The sequence below is a fragment of the Camelus dromedarius genome, chromosome 16, assembly GCF_036321535.1.
Source record: "Camelus dromedarius isolate mCamDro1 chromosome 16, mCamDro1.pat, whole genome shotgun sequence".
Lineage (NCBI taxonomy): Eukaryota > Metazoa > Chordata > Mammalia > Artiodactyla > Camelidae > Camelus > Camelus dromedarius.
Window position 1 is genome coordinate 23702328 of NC_087451.1, and position 12719 is coordinate 23715046.

At 53.4% G+C, this 12719-nt stretch overlaps 1 protein-coding gene across 1 annotated transcript in view; it reads left to right on the plus strand.

Moving 5' to 3' along the window:
• LOC105085098 (protoheme IX farnesyltransferase, mitochondrial) overlaps window positions 1–12719 on the plus strand; it is a 95372-nt gene that overhangs the window by 74444 nt on the left and 8209 nt on the right. Inside the window, exon 6 of the mRNA XM_031467583.2 lies at window positions 5959–6191. Coding sequence (XP_031323443.2) covers window positions 5959–6191 — 233 coding nt within the window. The remainder of the gene's footprint in view (window positions 1–5958; window positions 6192–12719) is intronic.

The following is a 12719-nucleotide window of genomic DNA, read 5'->3' on the forward strand; positions in this document are numbered from 1 at the left end:
TCAGCTCAGCCTAGTGGGGCGGGGCGTGGGTAAGCCTCTGCCCTCCCTGTGATCTTGGTACTGAGCCTTTTTGTGTGAGCTGGTTTGACCTGGGTTGCAATCTTGCCATCAAAAGAGCCCTAATCCAGCCCTCACTTTACAGTGGAGGGAACTAAGGACCAGAGAGGTTAAATAATTTGCCCACTTTTGTACAGTTAACATCGGAGTTCTCACCGGAGAACTCAAACCACCTGCTTAGTTACATTGTATGTGCGGAAACCAGAACGTAATAATGCTACTAGTAGAGAACATCAGAGCATTCCCACGAACACTTTTGTTGTGAAGATGCTCCGTGGGACACAGTAGTAGAGATAACACAGTGAACCCCGACATCCCCATCGCCCACCATCGGTCGTGACCAAGACTGCACCGGACCCGCTTCATCCCGCCCTTTCAGCGATCAGCATGCTTGTAGCCATGTGGCCAGATCACATCGAGGCAGAGGGACCAGAGAGCCCGAAGGGCACCCTGCAGTCTCTCTGTCAGGTCCACGGTCCTGTGTTCTTCCCACTGCAGCACGACAGGAGACATTTACCCAAAGACAGAGGAGAGGAGGCGACCCCCGGGCCGCCACGGTCACACTGGGGGCGGAGTGAAGGTGGCGGCTCTGGGCCTGGCCTCTCTTGGTGAGGATGCAGCCGTGGGTCTCAGGCTCGGGCAGGCCTCCAGGTTTCCTGGCTCCCTTACAAGCTCCCGGGTGATGCCGATGCCACGGGCCCAGAGACCACACTCAGGATAGAACCGCGGTACGGAGGGTCTGCCAGGAAGTTCTGGTGGGGCCTCCCGCTCAGGGTGCTCTCGGCCCAGGGAAACCCAAGGAAGCCTGCTTAGGAGCCTTCCTTCTGGCCTTGCTCTGGAAATCAGGCATCAGAGTAGCACCTGAAATGGAGAAGAACTGCTGAGGAATCTGAACGATGGAAGGAACAGAAAGGGTGATGAAAAAATGTAAACAAAAATTTAAATGAAGAATAAATGATAAAAGGAGAAGCAATGGGGGGTGGTGTATGTCTCCCCAGGTTTGGGGTACTTTCCAAGACCCTCAGAACAGGGAGAGTAGATGGGTTTTTCGGATCAAGGGCTGAGCAGTATGATTAGAAGAAAGAAGACTTCGAGTAGTTGACCTAAAACGAGAAAATCAGTCTTTGACAAAATTGCCCTTCAGGTCTCTGAGATTTAGCTCTGACCGCGTTTTATGAGCACTAAGGCAGAAAACCTCTGCATTTAACCGAGATGAGAAATGAGCACGCTTTTCTAATCTTTTTCTGTGTCAAAAAGAGATCTCTTTATTGGAAGACCTAAACTTGAACAACTTTTATATCACTGTGATATTTAAGGATTTCATGGTAAATCGGACGTTAAGCAGTAACCCAGACACCTCTTGGTACATGTTCTCTTTACTCCTGCTCCTCCTCTTCCTACTTGCAGTTTCAAAAAGAACCCTTCGCTTCTTTGACTGATGTATTTTTGTCACGTCCGAAGAGTCTGACCAAAATCCTGTCACCACCCTTCATTTATTTAACTCTTATTCCGCCTTATTCCAAACAAGGCTTCCGTTAACTTGCACAGGTATGTAAAATGTGACAGAATTGGCCCCCCCCCCCCCCCCCCCGCGCAAAAGGCCAAAAAGACTAGGGAGAGACAGATTGCCAGAAACAAGAGCTGAAAACACAGCTGGGCCAGCCTCGTGTCAGCCCACCTGAGGCCGCCCGGCGCAGCGCTCCCGCGCTCCAGGTGTGTCTGGGGTGTCTGGAAGGGAGACTACAGGCGCCGTACTGCTCAGATGCTGTTTCTCCCAGCTGCGCACTTGAGGAAAGTTGTGTGCTGGCGCGCTCACGAGCCTTTTTCCTCAAAGGACGCCTAGTGCGGACTCTCTCGTGAGGTGCACGAATGCTGGCCTCCCGGCAGGCGGAAGGCTGCCTCTCAAAAGCAGGTCATCTGAGCATTTTCTCCCCAATTTAAGAAGCAGAAAAGTTCGCTGACTCTGCACTTGCCCAGAGGCCTCCCTGTAGCCTCCCCGACGTCTCTGCCCTCTGACACTTCCTGCCCCTGGAACCTGCTTCTCTGCCCTTTGCCCTCCTCGTGTCCGTCCACCGGGGCTCTGCGTACACATCACTTCTCCCCAGAAACCTCTCAAGTCCCCCCAGGCCCCCTGCTTACACTGAGTTCAGGCTCCCAGATGGCTTGCCCTGCACTGGACGGCTACCACCTATTTAATTGTCTCTCCTCCAGTCTAAGTGCTTCTGGGTCAAGGACCACACCTGCCTTGCTTGCCACATTATATCCCAGGGCTGTCCTTTGTTTTGAAAAAAAAAATTGAGGGCTTCCCAGTCGTCTTCTTCTCAAGGAATGCAGTAGAAAGTTAGGCTGCTTATACTGTGGGGTGAACCCACAAGGGACTGCTTCCAGTGGCCTGCAGATCCCAGGCCCCCCCGGACCCGAGAACATCCATAAGTGGCAATGGGCCAGGACACCCCACACACCGGGTAGCGGGGCAGCCCCGGGTTCCCGGAACGAGCCCACAGGTTTGCTTGTGCTGAGCCTCAGTTTCTCATCTGTAAAATGGGGATAATACTATCTCAGTAAACTTGTCTGACTTTGTTAATTTTTGTTTGTCCTGAGTGCCTTACCCAGTGTTGATACAGCTTCAGGGGAGGGGCTCTCTTAACGCTGCTGGTGGGGGTGTAAGCCAGGATAAAGTCTGGAACACAGGACAGGCTGCGGCACGAGTCAGCACCCCTCACAATGTGCGTGTTGTCTGCCTGACTGATCTCACATCTGGGAAGTCGTCCTCAGAGTGTGTCCTAGTCAGAGCTGTGAGCCACACCTGTCTATAAGATATTTGTCCCAATATTATTTCTGATTTACAAAAGGGAAAAAGACTGTGTCCAGGAAGGGCATGCTGACTGACTTAATTGTGGTATATCCACAGAATAGGCCACTGTGTAGCTGCTAATGATGATGGTGCAAATTAGTTCTTAATGGTGTAGGGAAATTATTAATATAAACTGAAGACAAAGTAAGTAACAAAACCACAACTCACTGTGTTCTCAGTTAGTTTTAAAGTAGGCGTATCGTTGGGAAAAGGCTAGAAAGACATAAACCAATACGTTTCTTTGAATAACTAATTTAGAATTTTTTGGTGATCTTCTGTAGTTCCAAATTTTCTGAAATGAACGTGTTACTTTTATAAGTTTAAGAAAAATAAAGCATCACAGGAGAATAAACCTCACAGAATTAGCACCCGGAGCCCCTTTGCCCACAGGGTGAGCCAAGCCAGGGCTCCTTGTGCCAGGGAGGAGGTGGGCCCCCTGAGCGTCTGGGTGCTGAGAACGATCATGGCTACCCGGGGAGACTCTCATTTGTTTACGTGGCTTGTCAGCCTACTCAGTTCTCATTCGTGGCCCTGAGCACTGACTTAAACACCAAAATTGAGCCTCATGATTTTCTGTGATTCCGACAAGGGTCAGAAACTAAACTTTCCCATAAAATTACCTATCTCAATAAATTAAATTCATGTGTGCTTTTCCAAAAGAGCTTTTCAGAATACTAATATCTTTGAATCCAACTGGCTTCCGCAGACCTTGGAGAAGGAGTGAACGGCCTTCTTTTTTTTTTTTTTTCCCCCCGCACAAGGTCCAATTCAGGAAAAATAAAAATGTTTATGAGCCACATTTTTCTCCCACCCAAAATAAAACTAGCTTTTTAGAGTCCCATAGAAAAAAGAAAAAAATCTGTTTAAGCTATAAACCGCCTTCCTGAAGGAAGAACGCAGTTCTAAGTTTTGCACTGCTTCTCAGCCATCTCGGTTCTTCCTTCTGGACATTCTGTGAGACTAGACAACACAGGTGCCTTCCTCGCCCACCCTCTGGAAAATTGTGTCGTCTGCTACACGGGGAAGCCAGGGGCCCCAGGTCACATGGTGTGCGTCACAACCTGCCAGAAACCTGCTTCAGCAGGTGGGGACAGGGAGGGACGGGAAGTAGAGACCAGGTGTGCAGTCTGCTCCACAGGGATGCTGGAGTGTGAAGCGGGCTGGTGAGAACCTGGGGGAGTGTCAGCACCGCAGCTGATCTGAGGACCCAGGAGCCCAGTGGCTGGTGGACAGAGAAGATCAGGGCAGACTAGGGAGGGATTAAACCAGAGCAAACCTGGAGCGTTCACCTTCACAAATGAGAGAGAAATGGGAGAAAGTAGGATGAGGGCGACCTTCACTCTCGCGTAGGAGGGAAGGGCGTCTGTTGAGGGGGTGGGGGCGGGGGAAGTCTGGATCCTGGAGGAGGCAGGTGAGGAGTTGCTGCCGTCACTCTGGGGAACCAGCAGGGACCCCAGCCCTGGCCAGGTGGCCGTGCTGTGAGCCGCCCTCTCGCCTCGGCCACTTAGTGTGACTGCGGGGCCTCCAGCAGGAGCAGAGACAGCAGGTCATTGCGCAGACCCGGAAACGGGGGTCGTCGGTGGAGGGGGGTTGACAGAGGGAGGACAGGCGGCCTGCGGTGCCCCGGGAGGGAGTAATCGACAGGAGATGCAGAACAGGTGGCAGGAATGGGATGGAGAGTCACCTCCAGGGTCGAACCCGCACCGAGTCTCAGATGTAGCTCTTGGCTCTCCCATCCTGGGCACCTGGATAAAATATCCATCATATGCTCCCGTTTTCCATCAAAACTCCCATTTCATTGGGTCGGGGCCAGTCCCCATGTCAGAGCAGGAGCCAAGATGCTCCAAGAGTCACCTCCCACTTTCATGGTCCAGCGCCCTGATGTCCCTGGTCTCCAGCCGGTGGGCCCTGCCGCTCCCCTGCCCCACTCCCGCCGAGCTTGTCTTCTCTCCGGGGGCAGGCAGTCCGGCTTGCAGACACAGGACTCTCTCCCGCCAGGAAGCGCCACACCCGTGTGAGGACGGGCAGCAGCCCCATGCACGCGTGCCGGGGACAGATGGCCTCCCTGGCGGAGCTGGCCGTTGCCAAAACCAGAGCCTGCGTCCCAGGGAGTCCGTGGTGGGGGCTGTGAGTGGACTGCAGCTTCCCTAAGGAGAAGGCAGCCTCCTTAGTAACCTCCTTAGGTTTCTTGGGGAAGAGTGAACAAACGTGCCCACAGCAGGAAGTAGTGGACCCAGTTCAAGCTTCCAAAAAGCCTTTCACAAGATTCCTTGCAAAGTCTACTTTAAAAAGCGGGCCCTGTTGAGAATCAGGCTGGCGACTGTCTTTAGCACCACAAAGCTGTATGTGACAGTGGACGTAGGTAGCGCCGTGCCACCTCCCCTTGGGCGTCCTGTGTCCATAACCCGAGCCACGGCCCGGGAAGTGCTGTCGCTGCCGGGCAGCCCCCCGGGGTGTCATCGCTGGCGCAGAGCCGGTGCTGTGCCGAGCCTGTGACTCACTTCAGTAGATGTCCTCAGACTCACTGTCCTTATCCATAATTGCTAACTGGGTGATGTTTTTAATTAAAGTGTAAGTAAGTGGGTAGACCTGCTTCCAGGAGTAAGATAGTGGGTTTTGCCCTTATATTAAATACCATGTTCCGAGTGGTCCATCTGTCACTCTCGCTCACTTCGCACCAGCTGTGCACCAGAGCCATGTGCAGGGCAGGCGCTGGGCCGGTCAGTCCTCATGCCAGCCCTGCGAGGAGGAGGCGTCTTTGCTCCTGCACAGTGAGGAAGGGAGGCTGGGACATCCAGGGAGGCCTGGGAGGGACAGAGCAGAGCCTCTGTTCGAATCCAGGGCCTGGAAACCTCCACTCTCTTCACTTTGTTGGCTCCAGCTGGCCAAGCCAGGAGGAGCAGCCCCAGCTCCTGCAAACACAGTCCCTCCTCGTTTTCAATTTCCTCCCAGCTCGCTGCACCATCACCCCGGGTCAGCCCCGCATCCGCACGGCGGGATTAACCGGACTTGAATGTGAGGGCTCTGTGTTCTCCGCTCTCTTCCAGCCCGTTGCTAGCTGTGTCCTTTGCCGCGTGCTGTGCTGTTCCAGGAGTCGCCCTTCTGACCTGGGGGGTGAACCCACTCACAGGAGCCCTGGGGGTCTTCAACATCTTCCTGTACACCTGCTGTTACACCCCGCTGAAGAGGGTCAGCATCGCCAACACGTGGGTCGGAGCCATCGTCGGGGCCATCCCTCCCATCATGGGCTGGACAGCGGCCACGGGCAGCCTGGATGCCGGTGAGTGTGTCCCCCCCTCTGCACAGACCCCCGGCCTCGGGGCCGGGACCGAGAGCTCAGGGGCTCCTCGCTGTGTGAACAGCTCTAGTCGCAGAGGCACTTCCTTCCCTGAGCTGCGGTTCTTGGAAGTAGGTCCCGCTTTCCTCAGTACTAATTCTTTACAAGTGTGATGTGGCGGAAGCCTTGTGAGGGCAGAGCTGAAGGGAGACCGTGAGGTCCCGGCTTCCAAGTGAACAGACACCACGTAGGGAAAGGCGAAGAGGAAGCAAAGGACACAGGGAGAAGGAAAAGGAAGTGCCAACTAGTCACAAACCCCCAAGTTAGGACTGGCGACTCGTGGGGGCAGCCCCGCCCATCACTGGGCCCCTCCTGCAGGCTGGCCGCCTGCTTGGCTCTTCACGCACGCAGAACCAGCCTGGTTTCCCCTCTTAGGAGAGCCAGACGATTTTCATTAGTTTCTAATTTATTTTTACATGATTTGCTTAGATTGTTCACGCTGTCCACAATAAAACCATTGGAACATATCTACATTTTTGGGGCTGGTATGTCACAACTAAATTTGTGGGGTGAAAATCGCTCATTTTTACCATCTGTAAGGGAAGTTTCAGTCTAATTAGTCAAGTAATTAGTGTTTTTGACCGACGCTTAGGAAGGAAGTGGTGAGGTTTCCTGCAATACGTGTAAGTACATATTTTTCACATGAGAGATCAAACGCCTGATAACCATAAACCGTTGCCCCACAAGCCGCGTTTCTGAAACGTTTCATAAAAGCTCTTACGCTCCGAGCTGGCAAGCTGACAAAGACGACGATTACACCTTCACCACGACCGTCTCTGAGAACAGTTTTAATAACCCATAAACGCTGGGGTTCCACGAGTCTGCAGAGTTCTGAGACTTCGGGGCTCATCTGCTCTGCGGTCACCTGACTCCAGGGCCAGCACGTGGTGAGGGGCCCGGCTCTGGGGGCGGGGCCTGGGCCTGGAGCCCCGCCCCCGCTCGTTAGCTGGGTGCCCTTCAGGCCCACTCTGGACCTGGCAGTGCCACCTCCCTGTCTCCCCCTGGGGCACAGTGACCCCGATCACGGAGCAGTTTGAGGAGTCACTGAGGCGTTCCTAGGTTTTCCTCATCTGTGCAGTCACTGCAGTAAAACAGATGAAGGTGGGCGGTGAGGTTTTACTCGTTTGCAGACTCTGAGCAGTTTCTGTTTGTTCCTGGCTGTTGTTTTGCAGACAGTGAGATGCCGCCAGGCTTAGTGGGAAAGAGAACCGGGGTCCGTTCGTGATCTCTGTCCTGGGTGAGGGAGGAGAGAGTGGAAAACGTGGGTCTGGCATCCCCGGACCAGACGACGTGTGAGTTTCCCCCTGGTTTTCGTGTTCAGCGTGAGGAGCACACCTGTATACCGCCAGGCCTCCTGGTGGAATTCCTCCCTCAATTCTGCCTGCAGCCCCCGCCTGGACCCAGCTAGCCTCTCCCTCCTGCACCCTCCGCGCCTCCTCGTGACTGCCCAGACGTCTGAGATGGAGACCACCAAAGACAGTGGGTGCCCTCTGCGGCCCCATTCTCACCCACGTCAGCAGTTAGACACCTGCCACATGCCACCTGCCCGTCTCGTGGAGGCAGCCCTGAACCCTGTTCAATTTCCTCAAACCTGGCAAAAAGAACAGGGCACTAAAAACTTCCTTTTCTGTCTAGGGAACCCTAGCCAGGGCCAGAGTCAGGGCGAAGGGTTCCAGCCCCAGGACAGGTGTGGCCGGAGGCAAGTAAGGGCGGCCCAGCCCGGGGCCACCTCTGTTGTGCAGGGCCCGGGGCCCAGGTTCTTGCTAAAGGGTAGAGGCCTCGACATCCTCCCAGGCAGCTTCCTGTGAAGTCCTTGGGTCTCAGTGAGGCTGGCCAGTGTTGTGTCCCCAGAGGCCAGAGAGACAGGGAGCTTTGCCAGCGTCCCTGCACCTGCAGTAGAAGCCTTGCTTGTTCAGGCCCAGCCCGGATCTGGCTAAACTGCTAACAGGCATATTTTAAATTATTATTTGAAAATTTGAGAGATAGTCTCTGCATTTCAAATTTAATTGTTAGTATACAAACTCATTAATGAGGAAGAGTTGAGGGCCATGCTCTACCTTGTAGGAAGATGCACGAAAATGCACGTTTATCTTGAAAAACAAGACCTTCGTCCACTTAAACTGGTGTGACGCAGAGCGGCCTGAAAGATTTGTAGAACCACAAAAAGAAGTTCCTTTTGCGGTTTCTGTGATGCCCTTTTACTAAATCTTAAAGATGCATTTCAGGGCACACAATGACGACACGGTTTCCTGCCCCCAGGATTCTGATTTACCACAGATCACATCATCCACGTAAAGCCTTGTCAAGTTTATACGGAAAGAGTAATGCCACTTTGCATAATGCCGTAAACCGCTTCAGAAGTTTCAAAACATTGATTTGATGGGTAGAGCCAACTTGAGATACGCAGTAGACCTTTGAGTGACTTGAATAAATGACATAATGAGTGAATGAATCCGTGAGTAAGTACCGTCCGTTTTAGAAATGAAAAAACAAAGGTATTCCAAGGTCTATTGCCAGGTATTTACTGAGCATCAGTTATGTGTGAGGAACTGTAACAGGAGGAGGTGATGCAAAGAAATAAGGCAGCTTCTGAGAGAATGGGGTGTAAAGATTTTATTGCTGGGATTTTTAGGGACTGAATTGAATATGATTCTGTATATTTTTATCATTTTCTAGAACTGCACTTTCTATCATAGCAGCCACTGGCCAAAGTCCAAAATGGTGGTTCTCCAGCCTCAGTGCACATGAGAAGTACCTGGCTGTAAAGCTTGTCCAAGCTCGGATTCCTGGGTCCCAGCCCCAAGGCTTCTGGTTCAGGAGGTCTGGGGTGGGGCCCAAGAACCTGCGTTTCTAACAAGCTCCTGGATGATGCCGACGCCCCGGTCTAGGGACCACATTTGAGGACCTCCGATCTGAACAGACAGAGGCAGAGAGGGTTAGGGTGACTTGGAAATACCAAGGGATTCGGGCAGAGGGCGTGGGCGGATGGTATCCGAGATGCACCCACGGTGTCATTTGTATTATCCGCCGAGGCGAGTGGTATCTCTTCTGGGCTCTTATCTTAGGGGAAATGTTTGTTTGGAAGAGCGCTTCTGAGAAAAAGGCAGCCAAAAATGCCTCCTTTCTGTAGTATCTCCAAAACATTTTGTCTTGAAACTACCAAAGGCTGATCACCATGGAGCATCCTGGGAATAGGGAAGTCTCTGGAATTCTCCACTGAACTAGTCGTGAGGAAGAGGAGCTGGGAGGGGAGGTGGGTGTGAGAGGCCAGGGCTGCTGGGCCCGCACCTTCCCCCCATAACCGCTCTGCTGTGCAGGGTCAGTTGAGGACGTGCCCCGTGCTGGGCTGGGGAGACCCAGAACCACGGAAACCCGGTGCTGGTTCTCGTGGACCTGAGTCAGCATCTCCAGGGAGAGGCGGGGAGGCAGACAAGCAACTGACTGGGAGCGTCAGCAGGACGGGCGTCTTCAGAGGGCTGTGGGCTCTCTTGCCCTCCCCACATTGGTCCTCGAAGACGTTGGAGCAGAACGACTTCTGTGTTAAGTCGTGGCCGGTTTACTTGAGGAGGGAAGGTGCTTTCCGAGAAGAGGGAGGAGCACCTACAGAGGTTTGTAGGCATGAACATCTGCACTGAATGGGATCCGTTCCTTCCCCCTGCCCCCGAGGTCACCTCCCCCCCCCCCCCCCCCCGCTCAGCCAGGACATCACACGCCCAGCACCCGCATTCCCATCACCGTCGCCCTGGCCGGGTGTTCCGGTGTCTCAGCCCTTTCCGGGGGCTCAGTAGACAGTGGTCAGGACTGGGGAGGAAGCAGCCAGGGCCGGCGTGGGATGGGGTCCTGAAGCCTCCTTCAAGGTCTGGGAGGAACTGGTGATGGGGAGGAAAGATACAAGATGAGAAACTGGGAAGCCGTGCGCATCTCAGACAGCTGATGGAGGAGAGCGGTGGAAACGTCCAGAAGTACCCTCTCCTGCTTCTTAGAACCTGGGTCCTTCTGTGGGTTTTGTGGTGGCCACCGGCCAGTCACGACCCCCCGAGGGCTGGAGCACTGAGGAGATGGCGCTGCCTTCCCGCCACCAGGGAAGACGGAAAGCATACCATAAGTGTGGTCAGTGTGAGGACAGCCCGCGGGGTTCTGGTGCCCGCCCCCACGACGTCGTTGTTGCTGTTGTTGTTGGCTTGTTGTCATCACTCGTGGGAAAGAATTTCTCACCGTTGCAGCTGCCGCAGCGGTGTAGGTCCAGGCCTGTGCTTGATGCTTGATCTGACCTCTTGGAATCCGCCCACTGCCCCCCCCCCCGCCGCGGGGGTCTGGGGGTGGGAGCGAGTGAGCCAGCGAGGCAGGATGAGGGGGCGGGGGCAGGGGTGTAGACGAGTAAACAGATTAACATGTGGAAATTGTAAAAGCTAAACAAATATTAGGCTTCCTCAGTGTTTGCTGTTTCTTAGCTGCACAAAGACCTGTAAGCAGCTAGCTTTTCTCTCTCAGTCCGCGGCCCAAACAGCCTTCAGTGGGATTTCCGTTTCAGAAAGTGCCAGGTTCTAAGCCGCCAGCCCAGCCCAGGCCCAGCCCCTGAGCGCGTCAGGAACGGTGGTCATCACGTGGGATTTCCCGTGTCCGCCCCCTCTGAGACCCAGGGGGAGGCTTTCCCTCCTGCCTGCCTGATTACTTGGCTTATTTATTTATTTGGGGGTGGGTGGGGGGAAGCATAGTGCTGTTAGCAGAAAATATTAAAAACGCTCACCAACTGAAAGCAAGAAGGCCGAGCGAGAGGGCTGTCCAGGTGGCGGGCTGGCTGAGGGGTGGAAGCACTTGCTCTGACTCTGCAGGCGGGGACAGCAGTGAGAGCTGTGACCTGCGGGCCCTGGTGCGGGGGCCGGGGGGGGGGGGGGTAGTGCAAATAAGTGCCCTCCAGCTGCAGCCAGGCCTGGAGCCACACGCATTAGGCCTCTCCACAGTGTTTACCTCAGAGACTGTCTCGTTCGTCTCCGGCTTCAGGTTAAAGCCCCCCACCCCCCCACCTCCTGGCCAAAGCTCCTCTCTTCTCATCGCCCCCACTCCTTACAAAGGCTCAGACTCTGTTCTGTCACTTTCTTAAATTTGAATAAACCCCAGGTCTTGGGAGTTGATGGAATGGGTCTGGTGACTGTCTTGTAGGGTTGATTTCTAAATTGCCTTTGGTTTGTAATTCAAATGTTGCTGTGTGGTAACCATTAATTATGTCAGCCAACATCCAGTGACAGACGAGGACTCAGAAACGCGCCCTTATCAGGAAGTGACATTTGGCAGATGGATGGTTTTAGTAACAAAAAGAGAATGAGTTTTTTTAGTCTCAGCTGGTAAACTACAAAATGTTAAATACTGTTCCACTTTATTTACCTCCTTTATTCCAGGACAAGAAGATAGGAAAGAATAGACAGAATTTACTCCCTCATTCATTCCACAAATATTTACTGAGGGCTTACTAAGCACCAGGCACTGCCCAGCCCAAGCACTCTTGAAGATTTCCTTTAAAATACTGCCTCAGTTTGAAATCCAACTCGAAGATGAGTGAGTTCCTTCTGTGGGAGCTTTTTTCCATAACCAGCCTTAGAGCTTCAGATTGATGAAGATAAACGACATTTTTAAAGACAGAGTCAACAAGGACCATTACGGGGATATTAGCAAACCGAACAACATTTAGAGTCCTATTCTCTTTGAAGAGGGGAAAACAAATGTCTGAGAAAGAACGTATGAGAAATACTTAGCGAGACGGAGGTTGGCAGGATGATCAGAGCCCCTCTGGTACCAAGCACCCATCTTAACAGTCTCTGGGTCGCCGTGGTTGATCAGGACCACAGGTGTTGCAGGAGAAGAGGGTGAGTGAGGACGGTCATGTCTCAGGTCCCCGCCAAGTGATGGTCCTTGGCTTCGAGCAGGAGAGAATTCAAGAGCGAGGCATAGTAGAGTGAAAGCAAGTTTATTTAGAGAGATGCACATTCCACAGACAGAATGTGGTCCATCTCAGAAGGGGGAGTGGCCCCAGGGTGCGGGGTGGTTAGTTTTTATGGGCTGGGTGATTTCATGCACTACTGAGTGGGAGGATGATTCCAGCTATTTTGGGGAAGGGGCTGGGATTCCCAGGAATTGGGCCCCACCCAGTCTTTGGCCTTTTACGTCAGCCCAGGAACTGTCCTCGTGCCTGGGGGGTGTCATTTAGCGGCTGACGCAGTGAGCTTATAATGAGGCCCAAGTCTACAGGGAGTTGAATCTTCCGCCATCTTGGGCCTAGTTGGCTCTAACCAGTTTATGTCGTATCAACGGCTGTGTCATTCTTTTAAGAGTTGTGCCCTGGCCCCCTCCCCTCCTGTATCTCAAGGAGCTGGGCCTGCGCCCTCTGAAGGGAACGGCAGATAGTGGCTTGGTCAGCAGCCCTGGTAGACACGGCCCAGCCTAGAGCGCACATCTAGCAGTTCTGCTCAGTGACCA